General features: G+C 34.3%; 1 protein-coding gene across 1 annotated transcript in view; it reads right to left on the bottom strand.

Moving 5' to 3' along the window:
* Nucleotides 1-3,813: 3,813 nt before the first annotated feature.
* Nucleotides 3,814-23,329, bottom strand: part of ANKRD13C (ankyrin repeat domain 13C) — a 97,993-nt gene continuing 78,477 nt past the window's right edge. Inside the window, exons 10-13 of the mRNA XM_047727430.1 lie at nt 19,015-19,094; nt 17,687-17,785; nt 14,451-14,551; nt 3,814-6,082 (exon numbers count right to left, since the gene is read on the bottom strand). Of these exons, the coding sequence (XP_047583386.1) occupies nt 5,952-6,082; nt 14,451-14,551; nt 17,687-17,785; nt 19,015-19,094 (411 nt within the window). The 3' untranslated portion in view covers nt 3,814-5,951. The remainder of the gene's footprint in view (nt 6,083-14,450; nt 14,552-17,686; nt 17,786-19,014; nt 19,095-23,329) is intronic.

The raw sequence follows: 23,329 nt of genomic DNA, 5'->3' as shown, positions 1-23,329 counted from the left end.
AGGGTTGTACTGGGACATAAGCCTTTTAACACATAATCAGTTAAAATCAAGTGAATACTGCCTCCACGCTTGAGTTTTGTTCTGTATTTGGTAGTAAAAATGATAAAAAAATAAACGTGGTTTTATTAGAAAAATGTTTGTCCTATTTATTTACTTAAATTCTTCAACAATAAATGAGAAGTAGGCTGTATGAGAGTCTGGTCATGAGTTTTGGCTTCATTTATAGGTAGGATACCTGTTTCTTCATTTTCCAATCTAAAATGGGAGTAGCATCTACTTTACCATGTGTTTTGGTCGTTAGAAACTAACAATGTAGCCCCGTGCCTGGGTCAGTACATGCTACTTGGCATTTGATCATGGAGCTTTTCAAAAGTATACAATAATTTGGGGAAATGTTTTAGCAGAAGCTCTAAGATAAATTGTGCACAGATACAGCTTTGAGAAGGTACGTTTTCCTTTTTGTGAAGGTGGATTTTGGATAAGCCTAGTGATTATATACTGTGTGGAGCATAGGAAAATGTTAGGTGCTTGGGGAAAAGAAAATCAAACTGGACTTCACTAGAACAGTAAGTTTTCTTAATCTTGGTGTCGCTTCCTAGAGTTGAATAAGGTTCTGTTGGTATCCGCATGGACGCACCAACTTCTCCAGCAAAACTACCAGTTTCTCCAGTTGGGCACTATGTTGTATACCTAGGGGACCATGCTGTTTGAAGATTGGTAGACATCTTTCAAACTGGAATTGAAATTGTAAATTGTGTCTTTCTAAGCTAATGAATTTCATCCATGTTCTATATAAATTCTCTGTAATCAAGTACATTTGCTTGTATTTATTTTAGCTAAATATGGATGTAGCAGAAATGCTACTGGTATTTTTAAGAGCATCCAGAATATGTCTATTATTAAGGCTTTATTATCAGAAGCACCATTCTAAATGGGACCAATCTGGAGTTGCAGTTTGAGTCTGTTTTATTTAGTTTTATTATTTTTGTTGCTATTTTCATTTTATAATGTCCAAGTCTATATACAATGCATTCAGACATTCTTCAGCAAAATAACTCAGGTGTAAGCCATGCTAATTTACCAGTGAGAATTTTGTAAGAATATACAAAGTGTATAGTAGATGTAACTGGTAAAGAATTCACAGAGAAAGGATCTGACAGAACTAATTTGTTTATAATGATGTCCTTAGACAAATCAGGGAAGTGACATGTTCCCATTCTTTTCAAAAGTTATCACCGTGTAAGGTTTTTTTTTCTCCCCAGTGCACTGTCACTAAAATGTTTCATGTCTTTTTTTTTTTTAAGAAAGCTAGTTAGCTGATGTATGATTTGTGCATAGAAATTAAAAGTCCAGGGTCACGTCTGGAATGTTCCAAATAAGGGTTAATATCATTTTTCCAGTTATCTCAAGATACAATTTTATTGATAAACCAAATGTAAAAACTGCCTTTTTTTAATTACCAAATGTAAAAAAACTGCCTTTTTTCATTCACTGTGAAAAAGTTAAAATTTGCTTACTTAAATAATAAGTTTTGGAAGACAAGCACCATGTAGGTTAAAAATGTTTTTCTTATAAGTGTTCAAAGGAGCAGAATCACTAGAAACAACCTTTATTACAGAGGTTTGGCCTTAACTGTGAGGGCTGCTTAATTAGTCTCAAAGGTGTTTGCCGTCTTTGCATCTGATGCTGGAGATTAAAGCCCACAGGCAGTCTACAAGAGAAGACGGATAGTTGGAGAAGTAAGAATAGATGGAACCAAAGCAAGAGCCAGAGCCCACAAGGATGGGCTGAAACTTGAGTCAGGTCTTATTTTCTTCTGACCTCGGTGGCAGGGTTGTCCTAAGGAAGCCAGGACCCTTCCTCGTGAAGGTAAACACCCACTGGCACATTAGTCTGAGAAGCTGAGGGAGGATCTAGGGGAAGGTGAGGCAGTTGTAGGCCCTGCTACCACTTCATCATCCCACAGGGGTCAGCAGAGAAGCCACAATGTATATAAACTACAAAATTTCTGCTTCCCTTCTGCCCTACAGAATTCCGGTGCTACCCACACATTATTTAAAACACCTCAGCCAGTTGTCGTTGGACAACATTAGTGACCGAGAACACTCTGGGATGTACAGATAATATAAGTGGTGGGTTTATTATTTTGTTTTTATATTACACAAAGTTTTAACTCTGGGCTAGTCATTTACACCAGCAAAACACAAATTCAGGAATGATTGTCAAGTGCCTTCCTTTAAAACACTTAGGAGATTTTGCTTCAGTATTTATAGGTCCTATGGCAAATGTGAAATTGTAATTCTGCATACCATAGGTGCCACTGTGGCTTAAAGTACTATTGTAAATTGAGCTATAAAAGTTTCAAAATTTCATCACTGGCTACTATACGGATGGTCATATGATCTGAAAAATATATTAATACTTGAGATGGTGGCCTAGGACACCTATTGCCCCAGATTTCTGACAACAAAATGCTTTGCAAGGGTTATTTTTGCTAATTGACAGTATACAAATTATGGGCTTTTAGCAAGTTTAATTTTGCTGTCTTTACAAGTGATTTAACACTCTCTATGCAATTACCTCTGGGGTGAGTTTCGCTGTCATCTTTGAAACTTCCCATAGTTTGAAATAGAGCAAATTTGGTAAGGATGCATTTTGTTAATTTTGCAAAACATGGTTAAGGTACTTTTTGCTAGAATTAACAGCAGAGAAATACTGTGCTCCATGCTAATCAATAATTCTCACTCAATTTTAAAGACTAGAATACTAGTAGCAGGACTTCAAATTCACCTAGATTTCTACTAGAAATTTTTCTGAACCATGTTATTTGCCAATTAAAAAGAAAGCAGCAGGAAGCATTCCTTAATTCAGTATATCCTGAAAATATTTACTTCCCTTTTGTAGACTCGAAACAGGATCTTCACCCTAGAATTACTGAGAACTGGGGAGAAGGCTCACTAAACAATCATTTACCATCATCCCCTCAGGTGTGAATAAACAATTTACATGATTATCACCAGGAAAACCCATTTTTATGTCAGTGGGGCTCAACAGCAGTCCTAAGCAGGAGAAAGAAACGATAGCTGACACTTGAACAACAAGGGTTTGAACTGTGCAGCTCCGCTGACATGCAGATTTTTCTGATACACTACATACAGTACTGTATATATGTATTTTCTTTTATGATTCTCTTAACATTTTTCCCTATTGTAAAAATATATAATATAATGCACAAAATGTGTTGAACAATTTTATCAGTAAGGCTTCCAGTTAACAGTAGGCTATTAGTAGTTAAGTCTTGGGGAAATCAAAAGTTACATGGATTCTTGACTGTGCCTCGCACCCCTAGCCCCTATGTTGTTCAGGGGTCAACTATACATAGCTTTTCAGCTTCTGTTGGATGTCAGCTTCTCTGATATGTGTTAATTTCCAGACCATCATATGTACCTGTACTCAAAGTCATCATAGCATCTGCTTTATGTGCCCCTTTTATGAAATCTGACAACTCACTGTATATGAATACTACAGACAGAGGCAAATTGTCTCTAGGGAAAAATTTTCTCGAAGTTAAGTACTAGTTGCAGGAATACTGAGCACTTCTGAAGGACCACTGAAGGTGACCATTTTATAGTCTCCCAAGTTTGAATAGTTTCTTCAATCACAAATGGAAGACATAAAGAATTTTATGGACTTCTACAAAATCTAAATTTTCATGTGCAATTATCAAAATATATGCTGTTTTGATCTACTTACATGAAATATGGCATACGTAGAGCTTTATCAATTGGATTAAAAGGCACATTTTGAAAAGTCTAATATTGTGAAAAGTTTATTTGCATTAATTAACACCTTGTTTTCACCATCGTAAGAGATACATTTGCTTTTCTTTGTGATCAGATAAAAGACATTTTGGAATGGATAATCTACTATTCTTTATGAAAGAAAAAGATAAGAGTTAAAAAGAAAATCCAAGTGCAAAAGTTTTCAGTAGTCTTCCTACCTCCAGTGTACCCCAGCAAAATATTCACAGTTTTTAGGAAATTGATAAATCACAAGCTGCAATTTACCATGTTTCTTCTCCACTAAGTTGTCTGTACGTGCGAAAAAAATCTGCAGTATATTCCTGAAGTATACCATATTCCCTCAAAGTCAGGGAGCCTACAAGCAACAGTGATTACTACCCTTCAGTGTGTCACACTTCAAATAATCATAGACAGGATAATTCAATCTCCAAGTCACTTATCAACAAGCATTCCCAAAATAATAGGGATCAACTTCTATCCAATAAACCTAATCTGGGTTTACCAACTCTTTCCACAAAATTCAACAGACCCACATACGGTAGTAATTGGTCTTTGAATTTTTAACTATGATTACTTCATTATAAAATGTATTTAATAAAATGTCAACATATGCAATGTAGTATGTTTCAGCATGGAAGATGCAGCTTTAAAGATGTTTATTATAAAATTTTCTTATGGTTGATGCTTTGGATTTTTAAATAAATCCTCTCTTCAATAAAAGTCTCTAAATTCATTCAAATTATTTAAAATCCTGGAAAAAGTTTAAACTATTGGTCACTCTACAAAATTTGACAGATGCATTCTGACACATTTATCAGGATACATTTAAAAAACATTTCTTTAGCTAAGCTCTTTAAATACAACATAACATTTTGTGACTGTTATACATTATTCTTCCTAATTTATTTTCAGTCTTGGACCTTCAAACCATCTTGGAATAAATATGAAAAATTTTAAATGCAAAAATGAGTAATGCATGATTTCACTTTGGAGATTAAAATCAATAAATATTTTCTTATGACTTAAAAAAATAAACAGTAGGAATTGTCAATCCTGTGTATATTTCTGGAATTTAGCTTGTAACAAATATATTCTGTTAGCATATAAAATGTTTTTATCTTACTTTGAAAGCATTAAATATGTAGGGATGTCCAAAATATGTGGGTTGTTTTTTTAAAACTGACATGAATGCATCCATATTCCATTAAAAACAAACAAAATAATCAGAATGATTTGCACTTATTAGGAAGCAAGTTTAAAAATTTGGAGTTATTTTTTAAAGTGCTGAGATTTGGAAGAGGAATATCTTTAAACATGCTAGCCATACCTTATCTTGAACACAAAAAGGACTTTTAAACTCAAGTTTAGAAAAAAAAAAATAGAGGTCCTATGAAAGGAAGATTAGTAACAAACATTTTCCAGTGAAGAAAGAATTCAGGTAAAAACAAATAGCACCACAATGAATTGCACTAAGGTGCTAAAGGAGGTACCTTATTCCCTGCAGAGTGAACGCTCCTTCTGAAATGTATTGCAACATATAAATGCAACTGTTTAATGGTTACCATTTGGTTCATTCATCTACAGAAAACTGCATTCCTTCTAGTTCATTATATTGAACAAACATTCAAATTACTAAACTATACATAATGTTACATAGTTTACATTTTATGAAAACAAAGCTCGAAGGAATATTTGTAAATGTCACCTTGAATATAAGATGACAAGTTTAAAAGGGCTTCACATCTCTTAAGACATTTAATTTATGTTAATGGTCCAGGAGTGTTTTAGATATAGATATAGATATAGATATATTTATATGCATATATATTTCAACAAGAAGTGTAAAAATTTTTAAAAACAAATCACAGCACTTATAGCTGTTTTACATAAGAAGTACGCAGGGTCATTAAGGTGTCAAACTATTACACTTATAATATGTATATTTTTAAAAAGACTGAAAATGGCACATCAGGAAACTTGCTGAAATTCTTTTTAAAGGCCCGTTTCATAATATCATATTACTGATGTGTTGATTCAATGTAATTCCCTTTTCTTCTCAGAACATTTGTCCCTTATGTTTGGATTTACTTCTGGGGTCTCTGTATTCTCTTACTTTCCTTGGTCAGATGACATCATTTTCCATGTCAGTTAAAGATCAGGAAAACGGCTCGGGTCTTCCTTATAGTCATCAGGTATAGTAAAGATGGAGCCATCAAATTCATCATAACGAAACTCCTGAAAAGTCACAGTGGCTGTGATCGTAGGAAACACGGGAATATCTAGAGACGAAAATCAATGATAATATTGTAAAATAAAATGCTTATCTATTTACAGATTATAAATATTAGAGAAAACCATATTCCTTAAAATGTAAAAAAGTATTATTGAAGGACTTGACAGATCCTAATATATGCCCAATAGTGAGTGTATCTATTTTGGAGAAGGGTTTTTTATTGGTGAAGAGAGAAAGACATCAAGGCATCAAGAATCACATCAAAAACACAAGTTCCCACTGCTTCCCAATCTTAAAACTATAATGCCAGATTCCATCAGGCTTTCTTATCTTTTTCTTGGGGCAGAAACACATACATTTGTACTTTTTGCATTCTGGCATCCTTTCTATTCATGTTATAGCATACATACTGTTCTGACTCTGAGCTAATTTATTTTCATCCTAATACAAAAGAAACACATTAATCCCTCTTGTTTTAAAATATGAAATACAATCCATCACTTAAATATGTGTGATAAAAAGTCTCACCAGAATTGGAGTAATACACCAACACAGCCTAACATTTTTTTTACATAAAATATATTTCTCACTGAAATTACAGTGAAATCCAACATTAAAAATGGTCAAATACATTAATTACTCTCCTTAGTTTTATCCCTAATATGAGTTTTTAGAAAGGGTTCTGATTCCTATAAATCATTTAATTCATGGTCTTCAGGGATTTCACCTACAAAATAAACTCTAAAGCTTCCTTTAAAAGCCTGAAATGAGGGGCGCCTGGGTGGCTCAGTGGATTAAAGCCTCTGCCTTCGGCTCAGGTCATGATCCCAGGGTCCTGGGATCAAGCCCCACATCAGGCTCTCCGCTCAGCGTGGAACCTGCTTCCCTTCCTCTCTCTCTCTGCCTGCCTCTCTGTCTACTTGTGATCTCTGTCAGTCAAATAAATAAATAAAATCTTAAAAAAAAAATAAATAAAATCTTAAAAAAAAAAACCTGAAATGATCTATGAAGCTAAGGTGAGTGTATGTCTAGAATAACAGCGAAGAGTAAATTGTTTCAAGGCTAGTATTTTACTGAAGAAAGTAATATTCTTCTGAAACAAAAAACAAAAAACAAAAATCTACATAAAGATTATAGAGTTTCCCTGGTGGGGGGGTGTGGGGTGGTGATCATTCATGAGTGTATATTAGTTACAAATGCTGTCCTAACTCAGGGGTCAGAAAAGTAAGGCCCATTGCCTGGCCTGTTTTCATGTCTATGAGCTAACAAAAGATTTTACATTTTTTAATGGTTAAAAAAATACACAAAAAACAGTATTTCATGCTGAAAAAATTATATGAAGTTCAAAATCCAGTGTCCCTAAATAAAGTTTATTGGAACACAGGATGCTATTCATTTACTTATTGTCTATGGCAGCTTTAGTTTTCCAACAAGAATTAAGTACTTGTGACAGAAACCATATGGCCGGCAAAGCCTAAATTATTTACTAATCTTCAGAAAGTTAATGATCCATTTTAGGCACTGGAAACAAGGGAACAAAACAAGTGAACAAGAGAAAAAAAACCATGCATTTATGGAGATTATACTCTGGTTGGGAGACATAGTAAGTAAGTAAAAAGTATCTGTGACTAAAGATAAACAAAAGTAAAGCATGGTAGGCTGAAAGGAGTCTCAGTGCTGGGGTAAGAGCTCTTGAAAAGGATGGTCTTAAGAAAAACTCGATAAAGTGACCTTTCAGCAAAGACCTGAGGTATGAACCATACAGTTGTCTACAGCAAAAAAAAATCCCAAGTAGAAGGAACAACTACAAATGCCCTAAAAAAGAAAGTGTCTGACATATACTGGGAACAGCTAAGAGACCAGTGTGGCTAACAGCTGAGTGAAGGGAAGATGAACAGGAGAAGGGGATCAGGGGGGAAACAGAAACCCAGATCAAATGGGGCTAACATCAAAAAGTATCTGGCTACTTATTCTCTGGATGAAATGGAAAACTAATGGAAGGCTGTGAGCAGAGTAGTAACATGCTTTGGCTTAAGTTTTCACAGCTGTAATGAGAATATAATGGAGGCTGACCAGAGTAAGATACAATGGAGGCTGCTCCAGAGGAGCAGCAGACAGGCAGAAAGAAAATTGAGAGAGAACTCTATCGAAGAAGTCAGAGGAAATCTGAAGAAAAACTATCATTCACTGGGACAAGGACTCTAGAAAAAACAGTCAAATCTTGGTGAGATTAAGAACGATAACAGAAAAGTAACCGGTAGAGTAAACAACATGAATATCAATAATAAACACAGAGTGGAACTGATAAAGAGAATGTGCAATGAGCAGCTGGGCTGTTTCTAGTTTGGGGCTATTACAAATGAATTCGACATCTGAACAAACATTTGGTGTTGTCACATGTTTTATTTTGGCCATTCTGTTAGGTGTGTAAATTGATATTGTGATTTTAATTTGCATTTCCCTAATGGTTAATAAAGTGAACATTGTTCATGTGCTTATTTTTCCATTTATATATCCTCTTTGGTGGAATGTCTGTGTCTTCTGCCCTTTTCTAATGGGCCTGTTCATTCTGTTACTGATGAGTTTTAAAAGTTCTTGTGTTTTCTTTCTTTTAATTGGGTCTTTCACAGAGCAGTCTTCACTTTTGATGAAGTCCAATTCATTGATTTTTCTTTTTATACATCTTGTGTATCCTGTGAAGTCTAAGAACTCTTTGCTTAAACCTATATCCGCCCCTAATGCTTTCTGTTTATTTCCTAAAAGTTTTACAGTTTTATATTTTACATTTAAATTCAAGTCTATGATCCATTTTCAATTAATTTCTATATAAACTGCAGAACTTAGGTAGAGGTTCCTTGTTTTGCCTTTGGATGTCCAATTATGCCAGCATCATTTGTTGAACAGGCTATCTTTCCTCCTTGAACTGTTAATGTATCTTTATAAAAAATGAGTTCTGGGGCGCCTGGGTGGCTCAGTGGGTTAAGCCGCTGCCTTCGGCTCAGGTCATGATCCCAGGTCCTGGGTTCGAGCCCCGCATCGGGCTTTCTGCTCAGCGGGGAGCCTGCTTCCTCCTCTCTCTCTGCCTGCCTCTCTGCCTACTTGTGATTTCTCTCTGTCAAATAAATAAATAAAATCTTTAAAAATAAAATAAAAAATAAAATAAATAAATAAAAAATGAATTCTACAGATTTGTGAGGGTCTATCTCTGGATTCTCTGTTCTGTTATGTTGATTTATACATTCATCCCTCAGCCTCTAATACACAGTCCTGACCACTATAGCCATATAATAAATACTGAAACTGAGTAGACTACTCACATTTTCTTTTTTCTTTTTTCTTTTTTTTTTTTTTTAATTTACTTATCTGACAGACAGAGGTAGGCAGAGAGGCAGGCAGAGAGAGAGGGGGAAGGAGGCTCCCTGCTGAGCAGAGAGCCCAATGTGGGACTCGATCCCAGAACCCTGAGATCATCACCTGAACCGAAGGCAGAGGCTTAACCCACTGAGCCACCAAGGTGTTCCATTATTCTTCTTTTTCAAAATTGTTTTGGCTATTGTTGTGGGTTGAATTCTCTCCCCTCCAAAGAAATATATGTTCTAGTCCTAACTTCTAGTACTTCAGAATGTGACTTTTTTTGCAGATAGGGTCTGTAATTTACAGAAGTAATCAAGTTAAAAGTCATTATAGTCGTCCCTAATCTAATGGCCAGTGTCCTTACAAAATGTGGGAATTTGGAGGCATACAGCAAGAACTCCATGTGAAGATGAAAGCAAAGACTGGGTGATTCTTCTATAAGCCAAGGAAAATCACCAGAAGCTAGGGGAGGGGCACCTGGGTGGCTAGGCTCAGCTCATGATCCCAGGTTCTGGCATGAGCCTGCTTCTCCCTCCCCTACTCCCTCTGATTGTGTTTCTGCTCTCACTGTCTCTCTCTCTCTCTCTCACTCTCTCTCTCGGTCAAATTAATAAATAAAATCTTAAAAAAAAAATAGCAGCTAGGGGAGAGGTATGGATAGCCCCTGAAGGTTATGAGAAAGCTCAGAAAATAAATTTCTGTTGTTTAAGTCACTCAGTTTGTGGTATTCTATTATGGCAGCCCAAAAAACTAATACAGATATTCTAGATTCTTTGCCTTCCCATGTAAATTTTAAAATAATCTTGTCTTTATCTACAAAAAAAAATTATTGGGATTCTGACAAGAATTGTGTTAAACCTGTATAGCAATTTAACATCTTTCTTATGTTGAATTTTCTAATTCATGAGCATGGTCTATCTCTCCATTCGTTTAGATCTTCCTTTCTTTCATTAGTGTTATATAATTTTCAACATATAAATAACATACGTGTTTAGGTAAAATCATGCCTAAGTATTTTTTAGCAATTGTAAATGGTACTTAATATTTAAATTTTGGTGTCTATGTGTTCAATGCTAGTATACAGAAATACTATTGATTCTTATACATTTAATTTGTATCCTGCCATCTTGCAGAACTCATTAATTCTAGTTTTTGGTAGAAATGTTGGGATTTCTACTTATAGAATCATGTCTCTCTTGCAAACAGAGAAGGTTTTCTTTCTTTCTGCTCTGAATGACTTTTTCTGCCCCCTTTCATTCCTTATTGTGCTTATTATCCTTTTGATTTCTGCAGGGCCTGTAGTGCTATCCCATTTCATTCCTTATATTGATAATTGGTGTTTTCTCCCTTTTTTTTTTTTATCAGTCTTGCTGCAAATCTGTTGATTTTATCAATCTTTTCAAAGAACCGGCTCTTTCCTTCATTGACATTCTAGATTTGTTTTGTTTTCCCTTTCCCTGATTTCTACTCTGTTATTTCCTTCTTTCTGTTGGCTTTAGGTTTATTTTGCTCTTCTTTCTCTACTATTGTCTAGTTATGATTCTATTATGATTAATTTTTCACTCTTTTACAATTATTGAGGTTTGTTTTATGGATCAGGATATGGCATATCTTCGTATATCTTCCATGCGCCCTTGAAAAGAATGTGTATTTAGCTAATGTTGGGTAAATGCCAATTAGGTACTTTAGTTTATGGTGTTGTAGAGACATTCTATATCCTTGCTGATTTTGTCTAGTTATTACATCAATTGTTTAGGGAAGAAGGGTGATGAAGTCTCCAATTATAATTGTAGATCTATTTTCTTTTCATTTCTTTCGGTTTTTGTTTTACCTATCTTGTAGATCTATTGTTTGGTGCACATACATTTAGAATTGCTATTCCTCATGAACTGATCCTTTTATCATTAAATAATATCCTTATCTGTCTCTGGTAATTTTTTTTTTCTCTGAAATCTGCTTTATCTAACATTAAGAGAGGTAATCCTAGGGTACCTGGGTAGCTCAGTGAGTTAAAGCCTCTGCCTTCAGCTCAGGTCATGATCCCAGGGTCCTGGGGTCAGGCTCTCTGCTCAACAGGGAGCCTACTTCGCCCTTTCTATCTGCCTCCCACTCTGCCCTTGTGATCTCTGTCTGTCAAATAAATAAATAATTTTTTTTTAAAAAGGCAGTCCTGTTATCCTTTGATTAATGTTATTATGAAACATTTTCTTCCATCCTTTCGCTTTCAAACTTCCTATATCATATTTGAAGGCAGTTCCTTAAAGAGAACATATAGTTCATGTTTTTTAATCTCTTTTTTGTCAATCTCTTTTAAATAGTCTATTTATACTACTTACATTTAATGGAATTATTTATATATTAAGACTTAAGTCTGACATTTTATTTTCTTATTTGTTGTCTCTGTTTTTCATTTCTTTGTTTCCTTTTCTTATCTTTCTATAGGTTACTTGACTATTTTACAATTTCATTTTCATTTCATTTATCTATAGTGTTTTTGAATATACCTCTTTGTATAGCTTCTTTAGCTATATATATATGTGTATGTGTGTGTGTGTATAAAACTTATAGTCATCTAATGTCATCATTTTAGCAGTTCAAGTGAAGTAGAAAAACACTGCCTCCCTTTATGTCCCTTCACCTTCTCCCCTTTACAAAAAAAAATGTAAGTAGAAAGTAACAATGGAGATAGATGTAAAACTACACTTTCAAGTAGCCTGGCTATGATAACAAAGATTAAAGGCAAGTGCTGGGCAGGAAAAAGTAAAAGAGGTTATTTTACATAGTTGGTTGAATTTTTAATGGAGAAATACCTGAACAAAGCCTAACAGCTAAGAGAGAAGCAGCAGCAGAGAAGGGAGTTTAAAGATAAAAGAAAAATATGGGGAGACTGATAGAACAAGGTTTTTAAAAGATCCATAGTACAAATCAAGAGATTATTCAAGCTAAGAAGAGAAGTACCACTTCCACTGAGATAGGATATATAAAGAAAAAGATGAGACTTGGGACAAAAATGTCTATATGGAGGATTGGGAGTAACAGGGAGGCCTCATTTCTGATTATCTTTTTTTATAACTAAGGAAGCAAAAATCATCTGCTTGGACGTGTAAGGAAGTGGTGGGAGAAGCTGGGGACTAGTAAAAGAGGTTCAAATGTAGCCTGTAGCCTTTCAACAGAATGGAAGAAGCAAAAAGAGAAAAGATCATTCATAATTAGCATTTAAAGCTCTGGCTGATTTTGCAAACACAATTACCTTAACAACAATTTCTAAATTTTTATAATTTTCCCTTCAATTGTATTTTCTAGGCTGAACACAGAAACAGAAATGGTGGAAGATTAAACAGACCCTGGGCTAGAGTTTTACAGGGTTAATTCAAACGAAGAACAAAAAGACAAAAGAGAGAAAGGTAAACAAATTTCTGATAACTTTAATATGCAAGCCAAAGATTATCAATCCCTTGTTAAGAATGTGGTTCTACATTAGAGAAATGCCTGCAAAGAAGTATTGTACACTTTTTTTCCTCCTTTCCACATAATCAAAATACTACTTCTGTATACAAATCTATATTGTATTGTGGGGTTTGACTGGAGTTTAGGACTTAAATAGATATTTTGGACTTAAATAGATGTGAATGCTGGGGTAGTTTGAAACTCTTATATATTCAATCCCTGCCCACTGTTTTAGTTTGGTACCGTACCTCTTTAACTATAGTACCTTAAAGAGAGTCCAATGCTTCAACTATTTTCTGGCTATAGAAAATTACAGTGGGATTTTAAGCTTCTGCAGAAATGATCACATAATGATCCAGATCCCTAACTCAAACACACCTCTCGATTGCTTTCGTTTTCCAATCATTTCTGCCTTAAGATCTTATCATAAGTCCTCAAAGTACATGCTGGGTTCACAATAATTTTTCATCACAAAGGGAATCTACAGTGATATTTTGAAATGTTTTAAAATCCATTTTAACCCATAAAATGCTTATTTCCAAGTTTGTAAAGTTGAAAAGGTCATGTTTACTTTTTAGCAATGAAAGCATTACTTTTTTAAATTTTTATTCCTTTATTTACTTATTTATTTTTTTTATTTTTAAGTAGGCTGTACTGCACACCCAGCATGGAGGCCAACGTGGGCCTTGAACTCACAACCCTGAGATCATAGAACGGAGCAGAAGAGTCGGTCTCCCAACCAATGGAGCCACCCCAGTGCCCTCTGAAAGCATTAGTTCTGTGAGAAAAGCATTTTGGCCTAAATATTCTGAAATGTGGTTTCAGTAATATCAACTAAAAAACAAAATCCATCTGAGGGATTAAATAAAGGTTATATTTACTGCATATTTATTTTTCTTTCCCACTGGAATGTATACCCTAAGAGGCCAGAGACTTTTACCCCTAGAAAAGCACCTGGCACATAGCAAGCACTGATTAAATATTTGGTGGAATATTTAACACCATCCAAATAGAGTATGGGTGGTAGTAAAGGCTCTCCTGAAGATTAATGCTAAATCTAAGCCTAAACTCCTAAAGAATCTCTTAACAGTCTCTTGTTCCCAGTTTTCTGATATACTTAGTTAGATAAATATGCACAAAAATGGGAGCTTACTCTTCTTAAAGATCATTGCTTAAGATTAAGTTTAAACATTTAAGACTAAAAAATAAAATGTATGAGTATTACTTTACCCATGAATAGTGACGTTGATCCTAGAAACATCCCCACTGTTCAAGAACTCAAAAATCTGCTAAAAATCTGGGCTAAAATCCAGTATCCTTATTTGACATTAGAAAACATTATCACAGTGCATTTTAAGTTCACCCACATGCTCTTGTATGAAATATCTGCAAATCCCTTACATTTAACTTGAATCCCATAGAATTAGAACTCTCTGGGCACTTTACATATTTGATAAAACATGAATCTCAATCTATATAATCAGAGAAAAACTTTATAAAAATGTAAGCAACTTGGAAATCATTTTTCCTTCAAAACACATTTCTTATTGAATGCTAGTAAACAGCTCCATGTTTCTAACAAACACTGATATTACATGTAAATTTTCTCTTACCTAGTTTTACAGGAAAGCCTGGAGGAAGCTTCATCTGAACAAATTCTCTAAGCTTGTTAAAGTGCTTAAAGGGAGCTATTACTTCCAAAACATTCAATAACCTGAAATATTGAAGGAGAAAAAATATTATCATTCTTCGAATTGATTTCTTTTTATCTTTATGTTGTTTTATAACCACATGCATCAAACTCAGACAGTAGTATTGACCTCTAGATGTTAAGGATGAGGAAATGTCACCTCCTTCTTCCTCCTGATTTTTTGTTTTATTACCCTTTTACTGTGTTAAAGTTTACATTTACATTTGATTGTGAATTCATAATTTCCACAGTTGTTTGATTTTTAGATCTGTATATAAATGAAAAGGCTTACACCCATGTTCTTCCTGAAGTCTACACTTTACTGAGTTTTTAATTAGTCTCCCTGGGTGGCTGAATTTCTTGGTCAATTTTGTGTCAAGGGCTCTCATATTCTTAGTATTCCTTGATTTCTTATAGACTTCATAAATGAGTGTTTCTTTTTGCATATTTAAAGGGAAATCTGGCTGGCATAAAATTTCAGTTTATGCTTCTTTCCCTCTGAATTATAATTTCATAATGTCTCCCAGAATTTAGGATATTACATTAGTCTTTGATTATAACTTCTTCTTTCATCTTTTAATTGAATGAATTTCATTTTCAAATAGTATTATTTTTCTTTGAAAATGGACCCAAATGGCTGATATATTTTTTAATTCAATGTTTTCTTCAATTGCCCTAATACATAAATGACATCTTAGCCAGATATACCACCTGATCACATTTTGTCTCAGAAATGTCAAGATGTGAAAAAATGTAAAGCCAGGTTTTTACCTCTTTTTTTGCCTAACTGCCCTTGGATTTCTTTATTAACAATCAAAGGCCAGGGACATCTGGGCACCTCAGCTGGTTAAGCATCTGCCTTTGGTTCAGGTCATGATCCTGCATTCCAGGGATAGAGCCCTAGGAGCCCAGGAAGTTGGGCTCCCTGCTCCGTAGGGAACCTGCTTCTCGCTCTCCCTTTGCCATCCCCCCCGCCCCCCGACTTGTACTTTTTGGCTTTCTAGCTCTCTGTCAAATAAATAAAATCTTAAAAAAAAAATCAAAGTCATTTAATCACGATAATTATTGTTACCAATGATTCTTTGATTTTTCCTAGAACCTGAGGTTATGCTACAGATTCAGTCTTTCCTTACAGAGAAATTTTTACCCTACTTTGAATACTATTTTGATTACATTTTGGAGGCTTTCTATGTAAGGGGATCACCAATGATCCTTGTGTTGATCCCTCTTTGTCCTCCATAAATATTGCTTCTCTAATTCCTTTAATCTTTTTTTCATTAAATTCACTATGAGCTATCACATTTTATTTTTCAGACACATCTTTTGTGTTCATTGTTGTTTCTAATGTATTTGCTCTGCAATAGTGTTATTTACTGCTTAATTTATTTCCTTAGCTTTAAAGTCTCCTTTTCATTTAATTCTATTATCTTATCTCATCTAGAATCACCTAGTTTGCTGATTTCACATCTTTTTACATTTTTCTAAACCACTTTACAAGGAATTTCCTTCTGTCTTTGACCTATGTTTTATTCTAGAATGAATATTTTGTCTGGCTTTTACACGCTATGTTTCTTGTTTTGTTTTCAGAAGGAATGGTTACAATGGCCACATTTTATAAATTCTAATGTACCCATTTTTTTTCACATATTAACTGTGAAATTGAGTAATTCCTAAAATTGACAGCATCTTACAATTAGCCACATTTTCTTCTTTATTAGAACATAAAACTGGTGATCCTTGTCAGATGGGTCCAAGGTAAGATGAATTATGCAAATTTGCAGGTATGGCTAAATGCCCTTCCCACATCTTCTCACAACTACCAATCTCCCTCTCTGATCTATAGATTAATGGCTATCTAGCTCATTCTACCCATTTTTCTAAATTTTGGTTAGTGAGGAGTATGAGAGACATGTATATCTTTTGTAGAAAATAGGAGTCATCCTTTCTTCTCTGATAATTTTCGATATTCTAGGCTGGAGAAGGGGAAGGAACTAAAAAGGGAAAATAGCCTGGTGCTTCTATTCATCCCCTATTTTAGAGAGGAGCCTAAAGTTATAATTCTGTCAGTCAGCTATCCCCCATTCCACCCACCTCTGCAAATTGGGTTTCTCTTTTTTTTTGAGAGGAGGAGCCAGAGGGAAAAGGTGGGACAGAATCTTAAGCAGACTCCATGCCAGCACAGAGTCGGACACAACACCGGGCTCAATCTCATGACCCAGAGATCATGACCTAAACTGAAATCAAAAGCAGATGCTCAGGGCGCCTGGGTGGCTCAGTGGGTTAAAGCCTCTGCCTTCGGCTCAGGTCATGATCCCAGGGTCCTGGGATCGAGCCCCACATCGGGCTCTCTGCTCAGCAGGGAGCCTGCTTCCTCCTCTCTCTCTGACTGCCTCTCTGCCTACTTGTGATCTCTCTCTCTGTCAAATAAATAAATAAAAATCTTAAAAAAAAAAAAAAAAAGCAGATGCTTAACCAACTGAGCCACCCAAGTGCTCCACAAATTGGACTTTTTCTAAATGAATGCCTGATGAGTACAGGTTTGAAAGCATATATTCAAGATGTTCACTACAGTATTGCTTATAACGGTGACAAACTACAATCAAAATGTTTATCAGTAGGAGGATGATAAAATAAAGGACAGTACATCAATATTACAAAATACCAAGGAAAGAAGAAAAAGATAAAAATGTAATTATTGCAAGAACTCCAAGATACACGTATTTTTTAAAAGAAAAAAATGAAAGTCACAGAACAAAATGTAAACTATTCCTCAATCTTATTTTAAAAAATGGCAAAACACACAGAAAAATCTAGACAAAAACACCCGTTATTCCCCTATTAACTATTAATGAGGTAAAAGTAAACAAATTTTTATTCTATAAACTTCCATGCTGTTAGATTTTTTTATAATTAGCATGGATTCATTTACTACTCCATCATTCTAAAAAACTATTCAAAAATTTATCTGATTAAAATAGTAAAAATGTTAATAGTTTGTTAAACAGAAATTGTCTAGAAGAGTGCACAACTATCAAAGCAATGGCAATTTGCTTTTTCATTTCAAAGGACCCAAATGCAACACTCAGATGCAAATATTATTACACCCTTCAAGGTTTCATAGTTTCTTTCATAGCCTTGTATAGTTAGTGACAAACTTACAACTCTATTCCCAAGGGAAATTCCTGGCTCATGGCTATCGTGGCTTTAAACGTTTTCTTACTCTCCTTGCACACCAGTTCTCTACCCAGATGAGGAGCTCTAAAATGGGAAGAAAATAAAAAATTAGGAAACCTTTTCTACATGCTCTCATCACCCTATGAAGAATCTGTCCTCTTCTAATCACATCACTAGTAAATTAATTTTTCCTAATCTATACAGACATAAATTTAAATTATGCTAAAAGGACTTAAGACATGTATAAAAAATGAGACATGGGTAACAAAAAAAGAAACTAGCATAAAGTAAAAGTTCAGAAAAAAATCTTAACAAATTTCATACTGAACATAATTTAATAACCACTGTTTTTAGGAATAAAGCAAATTGCTAGAAAAGTCAACTTTAAAAATACTGTGTATCTATAAGATCACTTATTCAATTCAATCTCTTTTACTGTCTATACTTCTTACCACTGACTAGTAAGAAGAATAAAGAATTCTATGTTAACTATAAGCTGGAAACATTTTGAAGAAGTTAGAAAAGTACAATAATAAACCTTAAATATTAAAGAAATAAAAGTCATGACAACTTCTTCCTAATCATGGAAGTAGGTAATATTTTATTCTCCACCAAAAGGAAAAAATATTTCTACAAACAATTGTACCTTCTTTGACAGGGTTGGCGAGAAAAAAAATCTTTTATTTATCCATTCAAAATAAACCATTTGTTCACTCATCATCCTTTTATTCAATAAATATTTACTACATACAAACCATGTAGTAGGTACTCTAGCAAAGATCAGTAATACAACATTAAGCAAAGTCTTATGTAAGGATGGCGAGAAGAGGTCTGACACAGGCTGAAACAGATAATGAAAGGGGATGTGCTTTAATGCTTTAAAAGGCAAAAAGTAGAAAAATAGTGAATGGCTTTATCCACCATGCTAAAGACTTAGGATAATAACAGAATATAAAAGTCCACATATAATGAGAAAACTCAAATAAGCAGTTGCAGTGGGAAATTCCTCACATACTTTCTTAGAATAATGTGCTGTAACTTTTTTAGGTTGTATAAAATGGCAGCAGAGATGTAAAAAGAAGGCTCCACAACTTATTCAAATGTAACTGGGGTACTTCTTTCCCTCATCATGCTTACTCCATATTTTACAAGATAAAAGAATTGCTTCAGAGAAGGCACTAAAAATTCTTGCTAAAATAATCTTACACCTAAATATCCACATTTTTACAAACTGTTCTTTCTAAAAACCAATGGACAAAATAAAACAAAAAAAAGCTCCTGTTTTCAAAAATAAAATAAACAAAAATACTTACTTTCCATTTTCAGCAGATATATATTCTTCCCATGTAATAGTGTTCTGAGGAGGAGGGGTAAGGGACTGTCTTCGAACCGGCTGCCAAAAATTAAAAAAGAAAAAAAGAAAGAGGGAGAGGGAGACAGGTAGAAAAAAAGAAAAATGACATATTTTTAAAGACATAAAATAAAAACATGCAATAAACTATGTAAATTACTAATTTTACTTAAATTAAATCTCTTCAATATAATGCTTTTAAGGATTTACTTCTGAGATAATTCCATGGTGACTTAAGCTCTATTGGTAAGATTTATTATCATTTTTTTTTCTAAATCTCAAATAAGACCAGTATCAAAGCAATAAAATCCATTCATTCAATGGCTTAATCATCTAAAATGTTCCTGGCATTATGCCAGATGTTGAGCATGAGAACTAAAGAGAGGTATAAAAACTAACCCCAGCTTCAAGGAATTTACAGTTCAGAGTTGGAAAGAAGAAAAAAACCAAACCATACAGACATAACAGTCAGAAATACGAAGTTATTGTATAATTAACGGCCAAATGAACTTAAAAAAAAACTGAGTAGTACAGAAGTTCAGGGGGAAAAAAAAGCAATTGTCTATGGATAATAAATTGAGACTAGGGATTGAGGCTCAGATTTAAATGAAAACAAAATAAAAAGAATATTTTAGACAAGGAAAATTCATGGTAAAAAAACACAACTACACTAAGTTATGTGAACTGGAAAGTTGAAAAAGGAGATCAACAATAGTGATAAAGGTCATGTCAGATCTTAAAACTTACATGGTAACATGTCTTTGTTAAATATGAATTTGTATCACCACAGGATGAACTGGCAAATAAGGAACTATGGGAGTGGCAATAGATATTAAAAATTGCTAAGAAAAATTTTCAAGACAAACTCATGGAGCAAAAGCGTAACAAATGAAATACTGATATAAATAATAAGATAAATAGTTAACACTGGGAGAGGATCCCATTCATAGTACAGTTTTGGATATTATAAGATATTAATAAACAGGATATTAGAGTTATTAAAAATCAAGATTCTGAAAACAATAAACTGAGTTGGAATTCCAGCTCCATTACCTGATAGTTGTGGAAATTTGGGCATTACATTCTCTTTTGTCAATTTAGCTCACCTGCAAAACATATGACCACCTATCTCATAGTTAAGAATTCAAGGCATGAGGGGTGCCTGGGTGGCTCAGAGTAAGTTAAAGCCTCTGCTTTCGGCTAGGTCATGGTCTCAGGGTCCTGGGATCAAGCTCCTTCATAGGGCTCTCTGCTCAGCAGGGAACCTGCTTCCCCCTCTCTCTCTGCCTGCCTCTCTGCCTACTTGTGATCTCTGTCAAATAAATAAATAAAATCTTTAAAAAAAAAAAAAAAAAAAGAATTCAAGGCTTGAGCCCTACATCAGGCTCCCTGCTCAGGAGAGAGCCTGCTTCCCCCTCTCCCTCTGCCTGCCTCTCTGCCTACTTGTGATCTCTCTCTCTCTCTCAAATAAATAAATAAAATCTTAAAAAAAATTCAGGGCAATAATGCATAGAAAGAGCATAATGCCTGGCAAAGAATAAAGTATTCAGTAACAATCACAATTATATACCATGAAGTTCCCAGAGGGAAGTTACAAAAAGAAAAGGGAAGAAGTCAAAGTTAAATATATGGGAATTCTTTGAATAGATTAAAAAAAAAAATTAGTAAGAAAACAGAGTTAATGACTAAGTCCTAAAAACAACATGCATAAGGGGGAGAAAAAAAGACAGAAAGGAGTCAGATATTAATCAATAAGGAAAAAAAAATTAAAGCATCAAGTTGTCATGGAGGCCAAAAGACTATTATATATCTCAGTACAAGGACTTTGAAGAGAAAGTCTGAAAAAAGGCCATACTTTTTTTTTTGGTTAGACGTGATTGAGATCTTTGAATAACATCAGAAGTATGTGGGGAAAAAAAGGAACCTAACAATGTTTGAGTATCAGGCAGTATGAAAAACAACAATTCCATTCTTGAAAATTTTACAAAGAGACACACAGAAGTTGGGTTAAAATCCAGAGTGATGCAGGCTATGATTAAGGGATCTAAAGGATGACATAAAATCAGAGAAGGGGTTTCTGACTGGGGTAGCCAAAGATAAGTGCCAGCAATCATGGTTCCTGAGCAGAGGAGTCTAAAAGAAAGAGAACAAAATAACCAGTTGAAGGAAACTGAGGAAAGCACAAAGGTGAGAAAAGTCATGTGGTGTACTGGAAAACTGTGAGTGTACTGTATCCACTTAATGAGTAGAATACATGAGAGAAAATAGTCAGATACAGGGGTAAGTAAGAAAGAAAGAAATGAGAAAAGGTAGTTTGGATGGGTTTTGTGCACTGAGTAGATTGTATTTTACTCAGAAAGCAATGGACAAATACTTTAAGCAATATAATGTGGTTTTTAAAACACAAATTCTGATCAAACCCTATCTTTGCCAATTACTGACTTTGGACAAATTACTCACCCTCTTTTGTCTCAGTTTAGTCAACTATATAATCTCACAGGGTTTGTGAAGATAAAAGTGATTTGTTAAATATACAGTACTTAATTTAAAATGGTGCCTGACAAATAGTTATTACTCTGTACATTTTAGCTATTAAGCATAGGCATTACATAGTTCAATCTATTTCAGGCTGATCACTAGGACAGCAGTGTGTATGTTACAAACTTATCTCAGTAATACAAATGAGAAATAGTAACGGTATACTGTTTCAAAATAGAAGGACAAAAACAGATTCCAGAAGTCTTCAAGATTTTGTTTCTGACCAGACACAGAGTAAGAAAAGCTAAGAAGTCTAAGGACAAATTTCAGGCTGCTGGATTGGGTGATGGTACTAGATTAATGGTGCCACCTCTCAAGATAGAGAAGACAGGGAGGAGGAACAAAATTGTTTGATCAGATTTGAACATACTAAATTTTATTTTTATTTACTTAAGTAGGCTCCATGCCTAGCATTTAGCCCGATATGGGGCTTGAACTCACAACCCTGAGATCAAGACCCGAGCCAAGATCAAGAATCAGATGTTTAACCAACTGAGCCACCTAGGAGCCCCTAAACATACTAAATTTTAGATACTTATGTTTATCCAAGTGGAGTAGATGAAAGCACTACATATCTGAGGATAAGAAGTCATAACTGAAAGCATAGTTTGGGTGACAGTTACCAGTATTTACATGGTAACAAAAGCAACATCAGATAGTATCTAACCAATAAGACACTGGAGACTACTAGTTGTCTACCCAGTATCTATTCTCCTGTTACTGTAAAAAAAAAATAAAAATAAAAAATAAGGAAGGAAGGAAGGAAGGAAGGAAGGAAGGAAAAAAAAACCTCCCATTCAAATTTTTGACTGGACATATGATTTCCTAGACTAAAGACTTATTTTCTAGCCATCTTTTCAGCTAGCTAAGTGTTACCATGTTATTAAGTTCTAACCAATGGGATATGAGCAGAGTGATGGGCGCAACTTCTGACTGGATTCTCAAACAAAACAGGCAAGCCCTGTTCTTCAAAATTACAATTAGGAATTACAATTCCTGCTAGCTGGAATACTAAATAGGCATATATATATATGAATGACTCATTTGCCAGGCATGATTAGGTAATGTGGTATGTCACTTAAGTATATTTTTTCAGGTAATAAACTTCTCTAAGCAGTTCTGTTTCTAGTAGAATTCATTCTAAACCATACATTATACGTTACCCATCTTAAAAAGACTGTAATGAATCTAATTTATAATTTAACCTTTTATTGAGTACTTTATCTCATCATGGTATCAATTATTATATCTTAATAACGTCTTCCCAAGTTTGTTTACTCTAATTGTCCCTTTGTTATATAGTGACACTTGCAGCTGAATCCATCAGTGTTCCTGCTACACTACTACCACAGATATCTAATAAAACAGGAAGCACATGAAGGCTGCCACAGGATACCAGATGGCTTTCTACTGTTATTTTCCCAAGTCAACAGGCTTTTTAATTGAAATATCATCAAACATTTCTTCATAATTAAATGCAAAAATTCTAATGCCTGTTTTTCTTGAAGCATATAAAAAACACAGATTTTTTAATGTATTCCTAGGTTTGCTCCTATTCTATTATATGGCAAAGGTTTCTGGAAGTTTAAGACATTCATGTATTTTATATCTATGTATTCCTATTTAGATTTTATATATTTAAAAAATACATAAGAATTAATAGACCTTAACTCAGTATTCTATATGTATAGTTGGCAAAATAAATGCTTTTATCAATGACTCTGTGCCTAAGGTATAAA

Source organism: Lutra lutra, chromosome 4, assembly GCF_902655055.1.
Source record: "Lutra lutra chromosome 4, mLutLut1.2, whole genome shotgun sequence".
Lineage (NCBI taxonomy): Eukaryota > Metazoa > Chordata > Mammalia > Carnivora > Mustelidae > Lutra > Lutra lutra.
This window is presented reverse-complemented; position numbering and strand designations above follow the sequence as displayed.